Raw genomic sequence first — 23,409 nt, 5'->3', positions numbered from 1 at the left:
TTTGTCTCTACCGTCTACAAAAACTACTACTCATGGTCTTCACTCCTTTTCATATATGGCTTCAAAACTATGGAACTCTCTCCCGAATTCTTTTAGAACGTCTGACTTTTCTGATTTCAAGCGCAAGATAAGTAGTATGACTCTTTTTCATAGTTAAATTTTAAATGTTACAATTTTACATTTTACATTTTCACTAGTAGTATTTAGAATCATACTTGTAAATCGAAGATACTAGCTTATCTTTTAGCTACTCCAAATTCGAGATTAAATAAAATATATGTATGTATATGTATGTAAACAATTAACTTACCCCTGAAATGGAGGTCGAAAATTAAACTCAGATTATGATAAACCCGTACTTTTTAAGGGCACCTACGTTTTAATGATAATCGTATTGAGATTTTATTTATGTCAAGAAAATGCAATTGCGGACATTTGCATCGTTAGTATTCATTTCAAACGTAACCCCCAGTCTTATCGAATTACTCAAAATGAAACAAACTATGCTGATGCTTTCTTCAGTGTGAATCTTGGGCAGGGGCCTGGAGGGGGGGGACCCCCTCCATTTTTGATACCAATGTAAACGCAGAGGGAAAAAAGCCAGCAGGGGTACATACACGGACAAACAAAATGCCCCCCTCCTCCCTTAGCTCAAGGTCTGGATCTGCCACTGGTATCTGGATCACGCTACAAGATCAATCTCCCTCATAAAGCGAACTATGTGGAGAAAATTGAAATTGGAATTTTCTCTTGTTTGCTTTCCTCATTTCGCTTGTTTATTTGTTGACGTCACTAATATGTGTGCAGAGCTGTCAAGAATATAATTGACATCATGTTCGGTTTTTGTCAAAGCCGACTTTCCATCGATCTATTTCAGGGAGAGAGGTGAGGACTTCATGCTCCATGGCGGCGATAAAATTCTGGGAGTGTATTGCAGATAATAAAGAAGGGAGCCATACAAAATGACTGCTCGAGGCGACAACCTCGTTCGTTTCCTTTTCGAGTTTGCTTGAGGTGATTGTCGAAAGTGAAAATGAAATGAAAGGAGAATAATCATGAAATGTTGGATGACGAGTTGCAAAACTTTTCGCTATAAAAACTGAATAAAATCTAAAAATCAACTGAAAACGAGTCGTAGATCGTACTGATAAACTCGAGGTTAAAAATTATAGCCACATTTTCTTGTAATTAGAACTGAAGTACTAAGTAAATGCAAGGAAGTGCACATCTAGTCGACGGGGATTTGTCAAATTATCCATTGCTTACCTGTAACTTTTATGTTTGAAAATTTTGATGATTTTTTTCATTGATTTTTGTCGTAATATTTAGCCTTTACGCGAAGAAGTTAAAGTGATAATTTGCCACGAGCCAGTCTCTTTCGAGGTGGTAACAGACCGTTACGTTGTGTGACACCCTTAGCAATTGATAACGCGAGAACGACTACTTTACTGCTGATCGTGTCACCTAGCGAAACTATAGCTAAAGTTGCTTTGTCATTTCATTGTTATTGTCATTTCTTTTTTTATCGATTACTCCGCACGCCACATCTCAAACAGAAAGTTTTCAGTTTCAGTGCACAATAAAGGGAACCCCCATGCCTTCAAAGAAGAGCCATGGGTATTCCCCGAAATCGTTTATCTTTCAGTTTCGGAGCGAGTTACTATTCATTCCCAGCAGAATAACTCTCAGATTTACCTAACTGCGATAGAAGGGTGTCATTTCTTAGAGGTGAGAACCATAATTGTATATTTACCTTACCAAGCAGGAAAAATACAGTTTTCATTACATCAGTACTTTGATATATCGCATGATGTTTTTTTTTTTTTTTTTTTTTTTTTTTTATGCTGTAATTCTTTTGTCGCTCTCCGTTGAAGAGCGGTTCGATTTTAAAGCGAAATTGGATCCACGTTTGTCGAGCAGGTGCTTTTCAGGAAAGAAATTAAATCATACGAATCTGCACATTTTCAAACTTTCGATAAGTCGTGAGCTGTCTTGTAAGTCGCGCAAACCTGTTAGCGATGTAACTTATTTTAAGGCTAGGTAAAATGAATTAGTTAGCGTTCCAAATGTATGGTTGAGTTTTAAATACGATGACACCGAGACTCGCAAATTAAGGAGATTCACCTAATTTTTAACAAAAGGAGCTCGAACGATGAATAAGACCATACCAGGTATCCTTTTATCTCTTAGTTGAGGCGGATAATATACACGTAGATACACAAACTTTTGTGACAGATATCATTTGTTCTAATATTGGGACTGTTTTGAGTTATATTTGTGATCTGACTTGCTACTTTTCCTCTTTTCAATCCTTTATCCTGACAGTCCAACTCCCCAATATAACCTTATAGAATTTCATAATTGGACTCCATGAAATTTCTAAGGTAATAAAGAAAAGGTGTGTGAAAACGATACCACGCTCGAAAAGAAAAACATTACCAGTTCCGAATTTGCTCTCGAAGTTTCAGTTTAAACAAATAACATGTCACACAACTGTGATTTTTTCAAAGTGTGACACTGGCATTGAATCTCGACAAATATCAAACTTCCGCTCTAGGAAATATTCTCAGGTCTGAAACCGCCTTCGACTCAATCTAAGAAAAGGAGTTTCAGTTCATTTTTACTCAACCAAATTTGCCATCTATTTGATCCAAACGTTGAAAGACCTCGGAGTCGAGATTTAGTGTACACATGACGTACTTCCAGTTACCATGCGATTTAGTTGTAACCAAAACCAATTCTTTTCAGTTTTAGCAAGACCAGATGGGTAAGATTTTCAATTAATGGTGGAGACGTTTTTATTATATATTTGAGCCAGTACCGTTCTATAACTGAGTAGCTTTGATTTTCAAACTGCCTAGCTTCTGATTTACAAGCATCTGGTGGTAATACTAAAGCTTTCAGTAGTTTCTAAACAGCCATAGTAGGTAGCTTACTCAAAAATAAATTGTCAAAACCTGTTGAGAAGATAAGGGCATGACATCCTTGAATATCATTTTCAAGGAACAAACGGAACCAAACAAAAAATTGTGGCAGTATTGATCCGTCACAGGAATATTGTTTTCAAATGGTCTACGATAAAAATAACGAAATATTAATAGAAAGCCTGTGTGCTCTTTCATTCAATATTTCATTCCTGGGTTTCTTTCATTTTTTTATCGACACAATTAGTTCATAACACAACTTCGTGTTGTGCAATGCAGGGGTAATTATGCAGAAAAGGTTTAAAACCCCGTACACAGTCTGTTGCTTTTTTTTCTTCTAAACTACAGTCTTGTCTGCTTTATGTTTCAAAAAAAAAAACCGCATTTCTTGTAGCTAATTAGATAGAATAAATTTTTGTTTCATTTTAGAATGAATAAGTATTCATATTTTTTTCAAAGAGTGCAAATTGCTCTCGTCCACTGGCCTCTGAAATTGTGTTGATCTTTAAGAAATTTACACGTGCTTATTCGTACAAAGTACTGCACAAAATCATGAGACTACATGTGTAAATGGATTCCAACCTTTATTTTGTTTCCTAGACATAAACAAATCATGTAACTTTTGATTTATTGCGCTTTCATTAAAGAGCTGGAAAGATGGCTTCATCAAGAAACCGAAATATTGCCATTCCTCTTTGCTTGCCCAACAACTGCCAGTGGAACGCAGCAACTGGAGAATATATTAAAACCGGAGGACAGCGTACTTCACTGTATGTGGTGGAGGAAGCGCTGAAGAAACTAAAGACTGTGAAAGGTATGCTTTCTGTTCATGTCTTCATGGTCATCAGTTTGTACATAACAAGTTTGATTTCTGATACACGTCCAAGCTTCTCCTGCGCGCATTTGAGATCTAGATACATAGAGTCATGGACTAGGAAGAAAGGAGCATCGTGGCTTCCCTCTACTTTTCACTAACCTGTCTTCCTGCACCTAAAAGAAATTGCCTCAAGGGAGGGAATTTGTCGTTTCTTTTTACTCTATATCGACGACAAAGATACACACCCATCAAAAGTATACGTAGTCTGTAGATGTAAAGTTCTCTGTCCACACATGTTCGTGGTAGGCAGTCAGAAGAAGGCGAAAATGCCAGATAGTGAAAAAGAAAAAAGGAATATTATAGCATGAAAAACTGGGCAGAGTGATATCAGCTTTTTCAAATGTAAATGATGTGCTTGATTCGGTATTTAAAATTAACGTAGTCATTAATTTAAGGACTTTTTCACTCCTGGTACCACCATATTCTTGTTGATGTACGTTGATCTCGAGTTTTCCAGTCTATCTGGATGCTTTTTTCTCTAGTTTCTAAAGTAATTTAGGAGTCGTTAGTTTTTCTTTTACAATCCACGATCCAAAGATTTCGCTTTACTTACCTAACCAATCAGACACAAGACTTGGATCAAGCACAGATTAGTCACATCACTTCTCCCGCAGCTGAGTGGTCCTCGCGACGTTCATTTTAATTTACAACTGTCAGCCGAAGTTCATAACAAAAACTACTTTTTGAGGTTCAGCACTCCTGCTCCGAGCTGGATCTTTTTCTGAGTTTTACAATTGTGCAGAAGACTTGTAAATAATAATCCCTCAGCTTGTAACGTTAATGGGGAAAGAGCTCCAAAGAAGAAGGAATATTTTTCATTATTAAAAACTGGATCTTGGATAATGCAATTCAAGACTTTTTATTGGTTTAGCCATTATGGTATATATGAGCCAGTATACCATAATCTACAAACTTGGTAAGCGTAAGCGTCAAAAAGGAGCTAGAAAATAAGATTTGTTAATATTTGTCTAATATCTTGGGGGCCTTTTTGATAAAACAATTATTCATTAAAAATTCAGTTGAAACTTACAACATGTCAATCAAATGCTTTTCATAAAAGCATCAACCGGCCGCTCTGGCAGTTTTAGGCCCCATTCATATGGTCTCAGGTACCCGAGAAAACCCTTCCCCCGAGACAACTCTACAGAGCGTTTATATGAAATTTGACATAAGCTAACCCTCTTTCGGTCAGGCCAGATTATATATTCGACAGAGTGGCGTACGACAGGAAAAGAATAGCTGTAATGCACATCTGCTCTGGTTATAGCGTGCGCACGCATTTTCTGTCGCGTTGTCTCGTCTCGAGAAGGCGAGGCAAGGTGTTTACATAAGAAAAAGTTGTCCCGCCTGCCAGGGTTACCCTACCTGCCGAGGTGAGACAACTCGCCTTCCCCTCTCCGAGTTTTCTTGCCTGCCCGAGACCATGTAAATGGGACACAGGACACTCGAAATTTTAGAAAATTTTGTTTACAAATACTTCAATAGTTGCCGCTACTAGGCACTATGGCTACAAATGGCTTGCACCTGTGGGACCTTGCAGTCGTGCAGCTTCAAGAGAAAAAAGCCCTAGAATTACAATGTAGCCCTTCTTACTCATCAAAGCACGGGTTATCCCACGCTCGATATGTAAACACATGCAACCTGCAATCTTATAAAGGCCGGTACACATGAGGGAGCTTACTCCTGCAGCACGCTCCTGCAACACGCTCCCGGGTAAGTACCCCAACCAGTACATACGAAGAAGCTTGCTCCCGCAGCACGCTCCTGCAACACGCTCCCGGGTAAGTACCCTAATCAGTACACACGAAGGACTCGACGAGGGAGCTGAATGATGAAACAACCCGATTGGAGCAACTGGAGACGCGTCATTTCACGGCAAGCAAATTTCAGTACACACCAGGGAGCTTGCGCCTGCAACAGACTCGTGCAACAGATTTGCCCCTGAAGCTTGCTCCCCCATATCAAACCAGCTTGATACGAGGGAACAAAACTCGGGAGCAAAAGTTTTGTTGCGCAACATATTTTTTCGCAAGAAGTCGTCGGGGCAGACGAGGCAGCTTTGCTCCGGGAGCGTATTGCAGGAGCGTGCTGCGGGAGCAAGCTCTCTCGTGTGTACCGGCCTTAACACAACAGGAATCGTATGAGATAGCATTAAGTTCGACAACAACTTATCTTGCTTCCTTCTCACGCGTAGGCGTGCGCTGGTGTCTTTTTTTCTGACCTTGTTGTGGCCATTTGCCAACCTGCAATCTCACAACACAACAGGACTCATACGAGATTGCACTGGGAGACTAAGTTTCGACAACTTACCTTGCTTAGTTCGCGCGCGCACACGTGCGTGCGGGTGTCCCTTTTCTTCTAACCTTGTTATGGCCATTTGGGCGGTTTTTATTCTCTGTTTTTTTTTTGTTTGTTTGTTTTTTTTTTTTTTTATCTTTACGTATACTCTAAGTGGGGTAACTAATAACCAACTAAAAACTTGGTAAAAAGACGACTAAAGCGAGGAACGCAACATGTATTTCTTTGTTTACCTCCCAACATATTCTCTTTTTAAATTGGCCAATTTGCTAACACAAATCTTGTATTTTAATGGTTCCCAGCCTCAGGACAGTAGTAGTTGCGTATCGAATTTGGCCCTGGGCTACCTGTGATTCCTGCTGGTAAATTCCTATGTATCCCGATATAATGAGTTGGTGTGACTGTTTAGCCGAAATTTCAAGGAGTGATTCACAATTGCTAGAGTTAGTTATTAACTAAAATATGTGTTATTTCATCTCCTGCGTGTAGGTCCCGTGTGTGTTGTATCGATCGCCGGTCCATACAGGAAAGGGAAGTCGTATATTTTGAGTGAAGCTTTTGATCAACCTGAGGTGTTCCCTCTCGGGCATCATTTTGATCCGGAAACCGTTGGAATCTGGATGTGGATAGTGCCACAAAAAATGCAGGTGAGTTCGCATTAATCCGTTAACTAAAAGAATTCATCCGTAAGTTGTAGTTTCGTTACTGGCAAGTAATTTCAACCGCTCCATGTTCTCTTGATAGCTGCGACTGTCTCTTGCTCAGTTATTGACACGATTGCTAAATTCCAATTGGTAAAAGCATAGCAGTTTATGAATACATTCAGCATTAGGGGTCCAGGACAACTGTTTCGATGAATATGCAAAGTTTCTATGGCAATAGAATTTTTGTGAATGTCTGCATTTATGACTTATTAATGTCGAATAAAGCATTTCATAGTTCCTCGTAAAAAAGTTAGGGTGGGGACAGTGAGGTATTTTTTCCCCCGCTAGTGTACCCAGGAATTTTAAAGCACCCCAGGAGGAAACTAAGATGAAGAAGCATTAATATAACAAACATTTTTTCCAGAAAATTTCGCATCGTTTCTCTTTTAGATACGTTACAGCAATCTATCCGTCGTAAACGCTAAGAAAGTTTTCAAATCAGCGTTTTCCCCGTTTCTGGCTATAACTAAGCTGCCCTGATTTAAAAGTAATTTTAAAAGTAGCAAGTAATAACTGCCTTCGACACCAATTACAAGGATTCTATGTTCAGTTAAGATATATTTTAAAAAAATCATAATCTCTTTTCACGTTACACACACCAAAGCTCACACAATATGGAACTTTCTATTTCGGTCTCGGCTCCAGGACTCTACTGGCAAGGAATGCACCGTGATCTTGTTAGACTCTGAGGGAATTGATGCAGTGATGAGAGGAGGTTTGGATGACAATCAGATATTTACTCTCACTGTTTTGCTGGCCTCTGTGTTGATCTACAACTCAGCAGGGGTTCCCACTAGACATGATCTCCATGGATTGGAGTATCCTTTAACAAGTACATCTAAGGATGGGGAAATAAGCGGGGTGGGGCGGGGTGCAGGGAGCTCACGAGCTGAGAATACATCTTCGTGTACTTCGGGGTTTGGTGAAACCCAGGCGCGATATTTAAACGGTTTTTGTGAACGCGGGGCGTTCTCACAATTTCTTTTAAATTAGATGTTGAAGCCTATTCGTGAAAACTAGCTCCGATATACGCACTCCACAACCTCGACAAGAACGATCCGAGTTTTGAACACAAACCTTCTACTGAGCGCTTAATGGGAAGGAGTTCTCCTTATTTCTCGAGCACAGAATGGTCGCCGAGCTTACACCGGCAAAATTTTCCCGTTAAAACAAATCCTTGTCTAGCTTCTTTAATAAGCAAAAGTGAAACAAGAACCTTAAATTATTTTTTGCCCAAAAAAGATACTAAGCTGAACGAAGAAGAAAAAGAAAGCTACCGTGCGCGATAGATGAAACGAGAAAATTTCTTAACATTTCGCAGTTTTATCATGAAGTTGTCCCAACGAATAAGACTTCGCTCCAACGACGGCAGTGTGAGTGCCAGTGGTCCTCAAGACGACACAGAATTCTTCCACAAGACTTTTCCATTCTTTATCTGGCTGCTCAGGGATGTTACTCAGTCCATTCCACCCGACTGCAGAGACATTAAGGAGTACTTCCTTTCAAGGGTAAGGCAACTCATTTTGAACCATTGGATAGAAATGACAAAAGAATTATTCAAACGCTTGCCAAAAATATCTTCTACTACAAACTGAAAACAATGAAGTACTCTATGTTAATGATTAAACTTTGTTATATCAATGATATACGTGAGTTTTCGAGTAGATGGCTTTGTTTTTTGGATGTAAAGGTCATTTTTTTAACTTTTTGGAGGTGTGATCGTTTCGGAATGGAATAGGCCGTTTGGATAAGCCACTCTCGTTATTTTATGAGCTGTTTGATTGTTGTAACTATGTATATATCTAATTACAAGTCGTCTAAACTCAAATATACTCTTGAATCAACCAAAACAAGAGACGAAAGCTCTCTTTATCCTCTATGGTAATTAATAGGTCTGCTAAGTTTATTTACATTTTGACAACGCTCGAACCGCAGTCGTGTCCCATAAACGAACGAGACTGATTGAGGGGATCACCTTGATCACACTGCTCCATTCCCGGCGAGGCGTATATAAAATTGGTTCGTAAACAGTTACAAATTTTTTGAGAAGCAAGCACATTTCAACTCTGTACACATACAGGAGAAATAAAAGAAGGCGTGGTAGCCTTTTTCCTTGTCCCCTTAGATTCGCAAAGTTTCCGTAACAAAACACCAGACAATGAGGGACCGGTCATTGTTAATCCCTTGGGGAGGGGAGGTGGGGAGGGGGGCAAAGGATTTTGGTTGTGTCGAACTAAAATTTACCTGATCCTCCCTAAGGCTGTTTAATATTCTAATGAACCCCTCTCCCCCATTGGCAGTTAATTGGTAGTCAATATTCTACAGTCCCTCTTTTATACACTGATGATAAACATGATTCCCCACTCTGTTCCTCCCTTAAAACCCTCTTCCCTCAAAAATCCTTCCCTCCCTCCCCAGGAAATATTGACTGGTTCCTTGTTACAACTGCTTTTACATCCAACAAGGTTTTCAAGGATCAAGGAATGGAACAGGCAGACCACACCCAACAAATCGCTGAAAGCATTTTGCGTTTCTTCCCTGGCTTCGAAGCCTTCAAACTACCTCCACCATCTGTAGATGAAGAGGTCATGAAAAACATCAACAGAAACAGAAGTCAGATCAACAGTGAGTTCTTCTCTGAGATAGAAAAGTTCCAGGTCTTGCTGAAGAGTACTTTAACTCCTAAGCGCAGCTTTAACGATGGAGAACTGGTGACTGGTCAAGGTAAAGCTTATTATTGGATCTTCTGTCAACTTCCATCTCCTGTTAGAGAGCAACACGTAACTTCTCATAGATTTATGTGTATTTTTCAAAAATCAACAATTTTGAAGAAAATATTAGAGGGATAAACAAAATCTCTGGAATCTTAGGTTACGGCCTACTTCTTGAATTATCCTTCCCACTCCTATATTATGTTTTTATTTTTAGATTACTTTTTAAACCTTTTGTCTACAGTACACCGACAATTTTCCATCCCTCGATAACCCACTCTATTTCCAGGTCTGGCTGCTTTGGTTGAACTTTATGTGAAGGCCATCAACACTCCCGGAGTTATTCCTAATATCCAGTCAGCCTGGGACACATTTGTAACTGATAAATGTTCTGAAGCAACGCACGCAGCCATGCATGTCTATAACGCCATCATGCAATCAAAACTGTCCAATCAGCTGCCTTGTGACTCCGAAGACATTCGTAAATATCATGAAACTGCACTTGACCAAGCAATCGGTCAGTTAGAATTTGAAACAATCGGAATATCCTCTGTTACAAGCGAAAAGTACCTGAACGAACTGATGGTAAGGAGTTTTTACATATTGCGTAAATATACCTCATTCAGTACTCTAAAAAAAAAAAAAAAAAAAATTCCCACGACCTTTTGAAAAATTCGTCCATTGCTCTCCCCAGTCCCAACCTTTTTGTACGGATGAGTGAAATTTTCGATAATTGTAACGGGACAAACTTTTTAAGATTTTGCTAGTAATAAGGCTAGAGGTTTTGGATCATGATGAAATATTTAAAAACGGAAGAGTACCTGGTCGGAATTCGAACGCGGTGAAACCAAGTTGTGCGAAGGCATCTCCGACAATCTTGAATACTTAAAAAAAAAACAGTAACTATGCTTTCTAGCATTCTTTGTGGCCCTTAGCCGGGAAAATTGTCATTTAGTTCAATGTTTTTGATTAAGTTACTTGTAAGAACAACCAATAACGGTTCAGTTATTGTTTGGAAACACACGTAAAACAAAAACCAACAACAGCAAGGGAAAGTATAATAGATGTGAAAGGTCTTTTCTTCTTTTTATTTCTCAGTCGCTTGCTGAACGAGATTATTTCAGGTGGCAGACTGAAAATGATCAGTTCACTCGAGAGGCTTGCAACGCTCTCCTAAAGCAACTCAAAAAACAACACTTGGACCCAATCCTCGCTCAGCTTCACGGGAAGGAAGGCGCCAAAGTCATGTTCGACGACATCGTAGCAGGATACAAAAAGATTGAACAGGATTATAAGGATCGTGCCACCGGAGCTAAACAAATTTGTGCCGCTGTGTTCTTCGAATTCCATCCGGTAAAAATGCTTTTTATTTGAAATTAAAAGTTAGACCAGAAATGAGAAAAATGAATGAGTTTGAAGCCTCCTCATCTGTATCTTACATAATTTTTGACATTAATAATTTCACGAACAAAAAAAGATATGGATATCCATTGAATGCAGTTCCTTTAGTACAAGTACATTGCGATTCTCGTAGTAGTCATTATGTAGTTTCAAGAGACTATAACAGCTCATAGTTACTGTAAAGAAAACTAACAGACAAAGCAACGATTGTAAGTGAAAGTTGTACTTTTATCCCAGGAACTTATGACAGAAATGCAGCAATACTTAGGCGTGCTGAAACAATTAAAGGATTTCGACGAGAATTTGAGTCGAGAAATTGCAGCTAAAGCTTATCAACAGCAAGAGAAGATAAAACTTGAGGTACTGATGATACACCTTTAATCGACGTACTGATCATATTTATTTTTAGCGGATGTTAGCGAAATTGAAAATGAGGAATGGCAAATTGGGAGTAGGGAAAAAAGGGAATGGGAAACTAAATGGGAATTTTTTTTAATGTTCTACATCAAAATAAAAAAAAACCGAAAATATATGGAATAATAGCATTCCATTTCTCAAAAACCTCAATCAACTGAGGTTTAAGAGAACATAAGCTGACCGCAATTCATCCTTTCTTTGTGTTTTTTGACAAAAAGCATGAAATATGTATACCTTATTAGACGTTTTGTTGTGTAGTATCGCTGAGTATGTTTACGAGTTGTGCCGTATTTTGACGAGCCCGTAGGGCGAGTCAAAATACAAATGACGAGTAAAAATACTCAGCGATACTACACAACAAAACGTCTAATAAGTTATTTATTATCCAACAGGCCAAACTTTTATTTCAGTGCGGGCGAATTTCGCGGATATTTATTTCGGAGAGTGCGTGACAGAAGTATGCGAAGCGAAACGGAATTGGCGTGTTGTCGTGTTGCTGTTTCTATTTTGTTCAATAAATAAAGAAATTTCCTGGTCGTCTAGTTGTTTTTCTTCGTTCGATTCATCTAATAAACTTAGATCTATATTTGCGAGCCATTCCGACTCTTCGTCGTCGGAAATATGATTCAAATTGTCCGCCAATTTTTTTTTTTTTTTTCGTAACTACAATCCAATTCTTCGCTTGCGCGATGCGAGAAAACCTGTTTAACCGGTACTCTAGAGTACAAATAGCGCGTGATATTTGTACTGGTCTATGGCGTTATTTGTACTCAAAGAAGTGTAGTTGGATAATAAGATTCATTATCTTTACATGCAATAGAATATTATCATCTGCTGGACAAAGCTTATGTTGATTTGAATTTTCATCCATTTTTCTAGGAAGAATACGAGCGTTTGCAACAAGAAAATCGCCAGCGCCAGAAGGAAGTAAGACATTTTGAACCAGTGTCAGTATCTGATAAACTGCACACCTACCCCTCCCTTGACCAACGACAGTCAAATAATAACGAGTTAGGACTAATGTCTGTTAAGAGAGGGGTGGGTGCGCAGTTCCTGAGACACTGACATTAATCCCACATCATAAATAATCTACCATCGTCAAATCCACCATTTGACGATTTCCAGTTTTCCAGATCACAAAAAGTGAACGAAGAGGACCATTGAATTCTATTGGTGAGTTATGCTGACTCCGACGGAAGCGCTGAATAGTCACACCTTTGTTCCAAGGAATAGAAACACACGAATTTCATGGCGAACAATTATAGCAAATTCCAAGGAAAGACGGAGAAAACTAAGCCTTTGGTAAAAGCGTGAGCAAAACTCACTCCAGGTTATTTGAGCAACTTCCATTTTGGTAGCAGAGAAGATGATCCCTCGAGGTACCCGAGGTGGCATCATGTCTGAATGAGTCCTGGTGCTGGGGCCTTCGTCTCTGCCAGCTCCTTCTCTCTTCATTTTGTGATGAGCCAAATTAAATTCATCGTTCCATAATTTCTATGTTATAAGAATATTACCTCATAAAAACCTTGTCATTTACAGTTACCTTTAAATGTATCTTTAGTTGATTCACACCAGTAAGAATAGATCTTATTTCAGTTTTTCTCACCAGAAATTCATTCTGAGCGACTGAGACATTTAATGTTTTTTGCACAAAGGGGGAATCATGGTAAATGCCATTATATTCTTCACCATGACTCTCTTATGGCTGTCTGACCTCAACTTTTTCCTGTTTGGTAAATAGATGAAAATACTGAAGTCAAAACAGGAAGAGGAAACAAAGAGACTCCGTGAACAGATGGAAGCTGAAGCAGCGGTTCAACGAAAACAGATGGAAAACATGGTAAACGCGAGAATGATGCAAGCTGAAAAACAAAGACGAAATTTCATGCAAGAACACCAAACACTTAACCAACGACTTGCACAAATGCAGAAATCTAATGAAGGCATGGAGAAGACAGTGGAGAGCTTGAGACAACAGCTGCTACTCAATCAGAGCCGACGACAGCAAATTGAAAAGCCGGGATTCTTTGATCGAGCGCTGCAAATGATACCAGTCTTAGGTGGGGTCGCTACCACCCTATCAAAGTGTAGCGTCATGTAAGGCCTCCACTGTGACTGGCAACGACTTAACTACCTTAAAGTTATACAATCGGTTTAATATCGATGGACATATTCTTGATTTCATAGATGAGCTGAAAATTGTGTGTTTTCCATGATAGCAATTGGACTGCAAAACAACCTGAATGTGATCTAAAATAAAATAATTTGAAGAAGAAACTACTCGTGTCTTCTGATTATTTACCAGCAAGCACAAATAAATTCCCCTTCAGAGGAATTGAGCCCGAAAACTAACTGGTCATTGTAGGCTTTGTTTACGAGAAATGTGATGAATGCTTGAGATATCACGCTTGCTTTAGTGGCACGAGCCAAGAGATAAACGTGCAGAGGCCTAGGGCGAGAAGAGAGAGAATACTAGACTTTCCCTCCCTCTCTTCTTTTTGCCTTTTTTGCTTGTTTGCCTCAAAACTTGACCAAATTACTTTACATTGACGATCTTAAAGGAGAGTATTGTATACGGTGTATTCTGATTTGCTTGTCAAGCAGATTTCAGATTGAATCTTTGGTACCTCGTTGATACAACACACGACTTAAAAACAGCCAAGTTATTCTAACTTGTTACTCCACTCATTACCTAGCCAAATCAGTTGCCATCTAGCTCTTTTTTGAACCTTAGTCCTCTTTTTTTCAGCTCAGCTTTTGTAAGAAGTAGCTTGATCCATCCTCCCCCCAAATATACAATTGCCTATTACGGGAAAAAATATGAATCAATCGCAAGATAAATACCTAAAGCAACTTACTTTCCCTAACGTATATCGTATTTCCTTCGATGTGGCGAAAAAACACCTGATTCATTAATTCTTTGTTTCACTCAACTTACATTTTAATACACAAAATAAATATTTGACGCATTCACAGATATTTGTCCATGTAGGGAGCAGTAAAAGAGAACAATCATTTTTCTTTTATGCAAATAGCTTCAAGTGACCAAAAACTTTATTTTACAACAAGGGAAATGTTCTCATTTACAAACAACAAACAGCAACGGTTGTAGACGATTAAAAAAAAGTTGAAGGTTTACAAACAAGCACACGAATTGAATTAAATACTGTACGCTTGAGCTTCGCTTAACTGACTCCTCCTTACCTATCCTCGTCTTATTTCAAGCTACAGTAGTTTCCAGTTTGCTTCGTTTTGAGATTAGGAGGAGGATTCCTTAAATTCCGTATTCCTTGAAGCTAAAACGAAGGTCCACAGGTCACAGAAAAGAAGAGACAGCAGCTATATAGATGGGCAGATCTTTTATTCCGGTGATGGCAATAAGAATAACACATCAAAAAGTTTTTCATACTCAGCGATGTCACAGAGACATGGAAAGCAAAGTAAACAAACACATACGGTTGTAATTTTAACAACTTTACCATCAACAATGCTTCAGTCCAAACATATTTCGACTATCTTTGACTCGCCTAAGACATGATGATGTCTCTTTTTACGTTGCGCACACCATAGCTCCAACAACTTGCAACTTTCTACTTCGGTTTTCAGGATTCCACTGGCAGGGAATGTACTGTGATCTTGTTAGACTCAGAGGGAACTGATGCAGTGAAGGGAGGAGGTTTGGATGACAATCAGATATTTACTTTCACTGTTTTGGTTGGCCTCTGTGTTGATCTAGAACTCAGCAGGGGTTCCCAATAGACATGCGCTCAATGAATGGCGCTGCGCGTCAGGTCTAAAAATAGATATGTCATCTTTAAACCCCCCGCTGGTTTAGGACAGACACTCGGAGTCTTTACAAGGAGTTGTATGCGAAACATGTCAGAAGCAAGAATATTTTCGATCAAAAAGTGCTCTAATTTCTAAAGTGGTTGCAACTAAACATTGCTGTTGGGGTACATATAAAGATGACTCAAGATATCCAGAGAGATTGCCAGATTCGCTTAAAGAAATGCTTAAAAACAGTCGGAAAGCCGAAGCATGACTTGGAACTTTGTGAACGCCGGGTAAACCATGTTCAAGAAAGAATTTCTCAGTTGATAGTATTAACTACAATACTTATATTTGGGCTGTACACTGTAATCCTTGAAAAAAACCTTTTCAAACCGCTTGTTTGGAAACGTTATATACACGACATCTCGCTATGGAGTACAAACAAACCAACAATAGAACGTTTCATTGAAAAAGCAAACAATCATCATCCAACATTAAAATTCACGGCTGAAATTTCTGATAAGGAAACAACATTCCTGGACACCTACATCTACAAAGGCGAACGATTCGAAAAGGACGCAATCCTTGATGTGCGTACTCACTTTAAACAAACTGAGACATTTCAGTATACGCACTATAGTTCCTGTCACCCACAAGAAGTTAAGAAAGTGTTAATAAAAGGAGAGGCCCTTAGACTTCTCAGAACAAACTCCTCTCAAACAATATTCGAGGAGAAAATTTCAAATTTCAAAGCGCATTTGCGAAAGAGAGGCTACCCAGAGGCCCTCTCTCAGAGGTGAATTTCAAAAACAGGAAACTAGCTCTTCAACAGAAACCGAAGACGAACTAACGAATCTTGCCTTTTATTTCACAATACCAACCATCAGTGCCAAACCTAAAGCAAATTTTCATGAGACACAGGCATTTAATAGAAACAAAGCCAGTACTGAGCGAGCTATACAAAAATCCGCCACTCGTACCTTACAAAAGAGGGCGATCGCTCGAAGATATACTCGTAAGAGCCAAACTTTGAATAGGCTATTCTAAACACGCGCTGGGCAGTCGTGTAGGCGGCCTGTCAACCCCCTTTTTACATTGAACTGTTAGATCCTTAAGTTTCACGCGATCGACTTTGCTTGTCTTTAGTATCTTCGCCTGAAGCCATTTCCCGTCATCTGTACTTGAATCAAGTACATAATGTTTTCCCGACATGACGTTATTTAAACCATTTTAAAGCGCGCACGGTTTCCTCACTCTAATTAGATACTGAAGCCTATTCGTGAAGCATGCACTCTGAAACGTCGACACGAAGAATCCGATTTTTGTACTCAAACCTTCCGATGAGAACTTGATGGAGGCTTATTTCCCGAACTTATTTCTCGAACACAGCGTGGTAGTTGAAATTTCCCCATAACATAAACCCTTGTCTACCTTCTCTAACACGCAACAGTGAAACAGGAACCCCTTGATATAAAGATTTTAGGCCCAAAAAGGATACTAAGCCAAAGGTAGAATAAAAATAAAAGCTATCGTGGGCGACAGATGAAACGAGAAATAAAAATTTCTTAACATTTCGCAGTTTTATCATGAAGTTGTCCCTCCCTTCGCTCCGACGAAGGGTTAACGCTCGAAACGTCAGCTTTTGTAATCGTTACAGCGGCCAATTTACCATATCAACTTTGTTGATATATCCAAATTATTTCGTTACCCCCACCGACGCAGCCCCAAACAGTTTCTTTCGAAACTATCAGCCTTTATTCACCCGTAAATAAGACTTCGCTCAGCGTGAGCACAAAGACACAGAATTCTTCCACAAGACTTTCCCATTCTTTATCCGGCTTCTCAGGGATATTACTCAGACGGTCCATTCCACCCGACTCTAGAGACATTAAGAAGTACTTCCTTACAAGGATAAGGCAACTGATTTTAAAACGTTGGACAGAGTTGACGAAAGAATAAATCAGACGCTCCCTAAAAATAATATCTTTTCCAAACTAAAAAAACAATGTAAAACCCTTTGTTACAGCCGCAGAAAATTAATGAATATATTGTTTTCCCGGACTGGACTGTTAGACTTTGTCCTATCAACATAATACCCGAATGTTCGAGTAAATGGTTCTGTTCTTTGGATGTAAGGTTTATTGATTAACTGTTAGGAGATGTCATGGAGTTGGAAATGGAATAAACGGTTTGGATACAACACCCTTATTATTTTATGAGTTATTAAATTGTAGTAAATAGGCATATATCTAACATGGTTTGATGCGACTCTGGTTTAAAGATTCAATGAATGTAATAAAAATAATAATAATAATAATAATAATGATGATGATGATGATAATTATAAAGATAATTATAAACGAGATATCACCCTGGTACTCTCCCGACAAGCCGAAGCCCGTGTATGAGTCAGAGAATGTTAAAGCTTATTGGAATGTCCCCACATATGCTGATCAACAAGAGGTCAGATGCAATAGGGTGGATGCACGCATTGTAAATCATATGTGCAAGAGAGTTGTGACGCTGGAAATGAGCTGCCCGTGGGTCAACAATCGGACAAGAAAGGATGAAGAGAAGACACTGAAGTACGGACCCCTTTGCTGGGAACTAAGGCAGCAGTTCCCAGGCTACGAGGTGAAGCAATATAACATCATTATGGATGCCCTCGGGGGTGGTCACGGGAGCTGGATGTCATGATGCGCAAACTGGTGGGAGGCAGAAGCACAGACGTACTGCGAAAGATGCAGAGGGCAGTGCTCTCGGGCACGCTGAATATTTCCCGGACTTTCAAGGTGGCAGTTTGAATTCCTGTTAGAGGGAGGACCGTAGAAACAACGGAAAAGCTTCTTAGGATTAGTTAATGTACATTTATTTTTTACTCCATGGCTCACAGGCTACGGTTTTCGCCCTGTGCTGCCTGATTAGAATGTAGCTTTCAGTTGATTTCTCTGCGACATAATAATAACGGATTATTCACAGTACATCCACATAAAAAGGTGTGGCTCTTCATCTGTGAAGGCCTACGAGACTAATATTTATATTACATGTACAATAAAAATGGAAATAAAAAAACCTAATTGTAATAAAACTGTACATGAGTATGAATATGTAGAATGTCATTGTTGGTGGTTGGTCGTTTCTATGTCTTTACAAGGAAGATTGAGCGCGCACCTTTAAGAACGCCTTGCAGAGCCTGCATTATTCTTTAAAATCTTTTCAATTCCTTATATTTGCTGGCAATTCATTAAAAAATCATTGCTGCTGAATGTTGAAAGGTGCTTTGTATAAATGAAATATAAAGCCTTGGAGGAACACTGGAACAGAGGTGCCTAAACGGCTGTAACGACTTGCAGATTTTAATGGGAGGGCCAGTTATCAGAATACAATGCTTTAAAAATAGTGTTTAGCAGCGAGTAGTCTCTTAGCTCCAGGATAGGTAGCAAGCCAAGATCCAAGATGGTAGATATACTGTTTACACACTTACAAGTGACGAAACTAGCGATAGCAAACTGGAGCCTTTGTAGTCTGGCTGAGAGAAAGTTTGATAGTGGATAAAAAACAGTGTCACTGTAGCTTATTATAGACAGAATTAATGTTTCTACCAAATTTTTCCGTTGTTTAAAATCAGTAAAGTTCCTTATTTTTCTAAAGGTTCTCAGAGTTGCATAACAAGGTTTAAGAATAGAACTAATATGAGATTCCCATTTAAGATTCGAGTCAATGTGTACTTCTAGGAGTTTTGTAACATTTATACATTCCAGTGGAGTATATATCAGAGATCTCTAATCCCAACTCCAGATTTCCGAGAGAATGTACATAAGCTATCTGTGGAGTTGAGATAAGAATGGCCTTGGTTTTCTTAGAATTTAGGGCGAGGTTAGAATTACAATTCATAGACCCAACGTTTCGACACTCCTGTCTCACTAGTGCCTTCATCAGGGGTGATCTGATCGTTGTAACAAGAGACCCTTTTACACGCTCACTAATTACTTGCCGTTTTTCTGTCGAGGTGTAAATAGGCGTCAGGTAATAAGCCGCGTTCATCAAAATTTAAAGAAGAGTGGCAGGGGTTGATATGCTAAAATGACTCGTGAAATAAGCACATTACAGCCTAGTACGTATACAGGAGAAAAAAGGTGTGGCAACCTTTTCCCTTGTCCTTTCAGATTCGTTACGTTTTCGTGTCAAAACACTAACAATTAGGGACCATTCATTGTTTATTGCTTGGAGGGAGGGGGACAGAGGATTTTGGTTGTGTCATGATAAAATTTACCTGTTCCCCTATAAGGCTCTGCAATATTCTAATGACCCTCCCCCCCTCATTGGCAGTTAATAAGCAGTCAGTTTTCTACAGTCTCTCCTTTATTTGCTGCTGATGATCATAACTAACCACTCTGTTCTTTTTGAAAACTTTCTTCTCTCCAAAACCCTCCCTTCCCACCCCAGAAGATATTGACTCGTCCATTATTACATGTACAACTGCCTTTTAATCCGACAAGGTTTTCAAGGATCAGGGAATGGGACAGGCAGACCACACCCAACAAGTCGCTGAAAGCATTTTGAGTTTCTCCCCTGGCTTCCATGCCTTCAAACTACCTCCGCTATCTGTAAATGAAGAGGTCATGAAAAACATCAATAGAAACAGAATTCAGATCAACAGTGAGTTCTTCTCTGGGATAGAAAAGTTCAGGTCTTGTTGAAAAGTACTCTAACTCCTAAGCACAGCTTTAGCGATCTAACGATGGAGAACTGGTGACTGGTGAAGGTAAAGCTTATTATTGGATTTTCTTCCAACTTCCATCTCCGTTAAGGAGCAACACGTAACTTTTCATAGATTTCTGTATATTTCTCAAAATTTAATAGTTTTGAGGACAATATTTGAGGGATAAACTAAGTCTCTGGAATCTTAAATCACGACCTAATTCTTGAATCATCCTTCCCAATCCTATGCCATGGCTTCAATTTTAGATCACTTTTTAGACCTTTTGTCTACCGTACACCGAGAATTTTTTATCCCGTGAAAACCCACCCTATTTCCAGGTCTGGCTGCCTTTATTTGAAATTTACGTGAAGACAATCAACACTCCCGGGGTGATTCTTAATGTCCAGTTAGCCTGGGACACATTTATAGCTGATAAATGTTCTGAAGCAACGCACGCAGCCATGCATGTCTACAACGCCACCATGCATTCAATATTGTCGATTCTACTGCCTTGTGACTCCGTAGACATTCGTTAATGTCATGAAACTGTACTTGGCCAAGCAATTGATCAGTTACAAGTTGAAACAATCGGAATAAGCTCCGCTACAACCGAGAGGAACCTGAACGAACTGATGGTGAGGAGTTTCAGTTTTACACTTTGTTTGAACATACCACATTCAGTACTCTGGAAAAGAAAACAACAATTCCGACGAACTTTTGAAAAATTCGTCCATTGTTCTCCCAACATTTTTGTAGGGATGAATGAAATTTTCGATACTTTGCAGAATACTAACAGGACAAACTGTTTATGTTTTCACTGATGATAAGGCAAGAGTACCTGGTCGGAATTCGAATGCAGTGAAATCAAGTTGTGCAAAGGATCTACGAGGCAAATAAAATATCCTTGGTTTTTTCTCCCCGAGGCTCAAAACTTTCCTCAACTTTTGCCAACGCCTGTCGTTACACAATTTTTGATGATCATTATTGGTGCATATTTTCGCGCCAGATGGAGGCTATTGCTTGTACATTTCATGGCGGCATCTAAAAAACCTTACACGAATAAAATAAGCGATAAATATTAAGTAGCTGTCTGGACATACAACCTTGTAAGAACGGCTAATAACTGTTCATTTATTGTTTGAAAACACACTCAAAACAAAAACTAACAACAGCACGGATAGGTATCCCCCACTGAAAAGTAAAGACTGTTATTCACAGTAAATGTAAAAGTCTTTTCCCCCTCTTGATTTCTTAGGCGATCACTGACCGAGATTATGTTAAGTGGCAGGCTGAAAATAATCAGTTTACTAGAAAGGCTTGTAACGCTCTCCACTAAAAAAGCAACACTTGGACCCAATCCTCGCTCAGCTTTAAGGAAAGGAAGGCGCCAAAGTCATTTTCGACGACATTGTAGCAGGATCCAAAAACATTGAACAGGATTCGTGCCACCGGAACTAAACAAGTTTATGCTGTTGTGTTCTTCGAATTTCATCCGGTAAAAGTGCTTTTACTTGGAATTAAAAGTTAACCCAGAAATTAGAGAAATGAATGAGTTTGAAGCCTCCTCATCTGTATCTTACATATTTTTGCTAATAGTTTCACCGACAAAAAAAAATATGGATATCAATTGAATGCAGATCCTTTATTACAAGTACATTGCGGTTCTTGGTCTAAGTAATTATTATGTAGTTACAAGAGAATATAACAATTTATAATCCTTTGGTAGTTACTGTAAAGAAAACCAACAGACAAAGCAACGAGCAAAAGTACTACTCTTATCCCAGGAAATTATGACAGAAACCCAGCAATACTTGGGCGTGCTGAAACAATTGAAGGATTTCGACGAGAACTTGAGTCGGAAAATTGCAGCCAAAGCCTATCGAGAGCAAAAGAAGATAAAACTTGTGGTACTGATGATACACCTTTAATTGACGTACTGATGATATTTATTTTTAGTAGGTGCTGCTAAAAATTTCAAATGAGGAATATCAAATTGTGGATAGGGAAGGAATATGGAAAATAGGGGAATGGCTAACGAAATGGGAATTTTTTTTTATGTTCTACAGCAAAGTAAAGGAACGGAAAATTTATGGGATAGCATTCCTTTCTTGTGTGTTTTTTTTTGTCAGAAAGCATGGCTGGATTATTTAGTTGTAATGCAAAGAATATGATTTTAATTATTTTTACATGCGGTAGAATATTGTCGTCTGCTGGACAAAGCCTATATTGGTGTGAAATTTCATTGTTTCTCTGGAAAAAGTACGAAAGTTTTACAACGAGAAAATCGCCAGCGCCAAAAGGAGGTAAGACATTTTGATCCGGTGTGAGTATCTGCCAAACTGCACAGCTCATTCTCTCTTCTTTTCATTCCATGTAATTTTGTGATGTGCCAAAATAAACTCACCATACCATAATTTCTATGTTATGTGGATATTACCTCATAAAAACCTTATCACTTACGATTCCCTTAAAATGTATTTTTAGTTGATTCACACCAGCAAGAATAGATCTTATTTAAGATTTTCTCCCCAGAAATTCATTCTGAGCGACTGAGACATTTAATGTTTTTCTCACAAAGGGGGAACCGGGGTAGATGCCCTTATATTCTTCATCATGACTCTCTTATGGCTGTCTGACCTCAACTTTTTCCTGTTTGGTAAATAGATGAAGATACTTGGGTCAAAACAGGAGGAGGAAACAAAGAGACTCCGTGAACAGATGGAAGCTGAAGCAGCGGTCGAACGACAACAGATGGAGAACATGGTAAAGGCGAGAATGATGCAGGTTGAAAAAAAAAAAGACAAAATTTCATGTGACTGCACCAAACCCTCAACCAACGACTTGCACAAATGCAGAAATCAAATGAAGGCATGGAGAAGACAGTCGAAGGCTTGAGACAACAGCTGCTACTCAATCAGAGCCGACAACAGCAAGTTGAAAAGCCGGGATTCTTTGATAGAGCGCTGCAAATGACACCAGTCTCGGGCGGATTCTCTAGCACCCTATCAAAGTATAGCGTCATGCCAGGCCTCTAAAGTTGTTCCTTACAGAGAACATTCGTTCCACTTTTAGTGGTTGCATAATATCCGTTTCAAGATTAACGTAATTTGCAAAGAATTAACCACCTTAATGTTATAGAATCCGTTTTATGTCAATGGACATGTTCTTGATTCCATAGATAAAGTGAAAATTGTGTGTTGTCCATAATACCAATTTGAAAAAAGACCCTAGTCGTTTCTTCTAATTATTAATGAATAAAGGCTGATAGTTTCTTCTAATTATTAACTAGTACGCGCAAACAAACTTCCCTTCCGGAGAAATTTAGCCCGAAACCTAACAGGCTACTGTAGTCTCTGTGTACAAAGGATGTGATAATGTTTGGGATATTCTTTATTGGCGCACGAGCGAAAAAAAAGGGGAGACAAGGTCGAGAAGTGAGACTGCGTCCAATCTTTTGACTCTCTCTCTATCTCTGACTCTCTCTCTGACTCTCTCTCTCTGACTCTCTCTCTCTGACTCTCTCTCTCTGACTCTCTCTCTCTGACTCTCTCTCTCTCTGACTCTCTCTCTCTCTCTCTCTCTTTCTCTCTCTCTCTCTCTCTCT

At 39.1% G+C, this 23,409-nt stretch overlaps 1 protein-coding gene and 1 pseudogene across 1 annotated transcript; both read left to right on the top strand.

The window, feature by feature from the left end:
* The first annotated feature begins 1,570 nt into the window (after positions 1-1,570).
* LOC111346483 (guanylate-binding protein 6-like) lies at positions 1,571-13,609 on the top strand. The gene is made up of 11 exons (XM_088751722.1): positions 1,571-1,728; positions 3,572-3,738; positions 6,589-6,746; positions 7,449-7,621; positions 8,125-8,311; positions 9,269-9,527; positions 9,804-10,099; positions 10,613-10,867; positions 11,153-11,275; positions 12,212-12,259; positions 13,074-13,609. Exons 2-11 carry the CDS (start codon positions 3,582-3,584, stop codon positions 13,431-13,433), a joined length of 2,016 nt encoding a protein of 671 aa, XP_088607848.1. The 5' UTR covers positions 1,571-1,728; positions 3,572-3,581; the 3' UTR covers positions 13,434-13,609.
* A 1,094-nt stretch (positions 13,610-14,703) lies between these two features.
* On the top strand, positions 14,704-22,840 carry LOC148735976 (uncharacterized; annotated as a pseudogene).
* Positions 22,841-23,409: the final 569 nt, after the last annotated feature.

The sequence above is a fragment of the Stylophora pistillata genome, chromosome 3, assembly GCF_964205215.1.
Source record: "Stylophora pistillata chromosome 3, jaStyPist1.2, whole genome shotgun sequence".
Taxonomy (NCBI): domain Eukaryota; kingdom Metazoa; phylum Cnidaria; class Anthozoa; order Scleractinia; family Pocilloporidae; genus Stylophora; species Stylophora pistillata.
The sequence above is the reverse complement of the archived record's forward strand: the minus strand, read 5'-3'. Positions and strand labels throughout refer to the sequence as shown.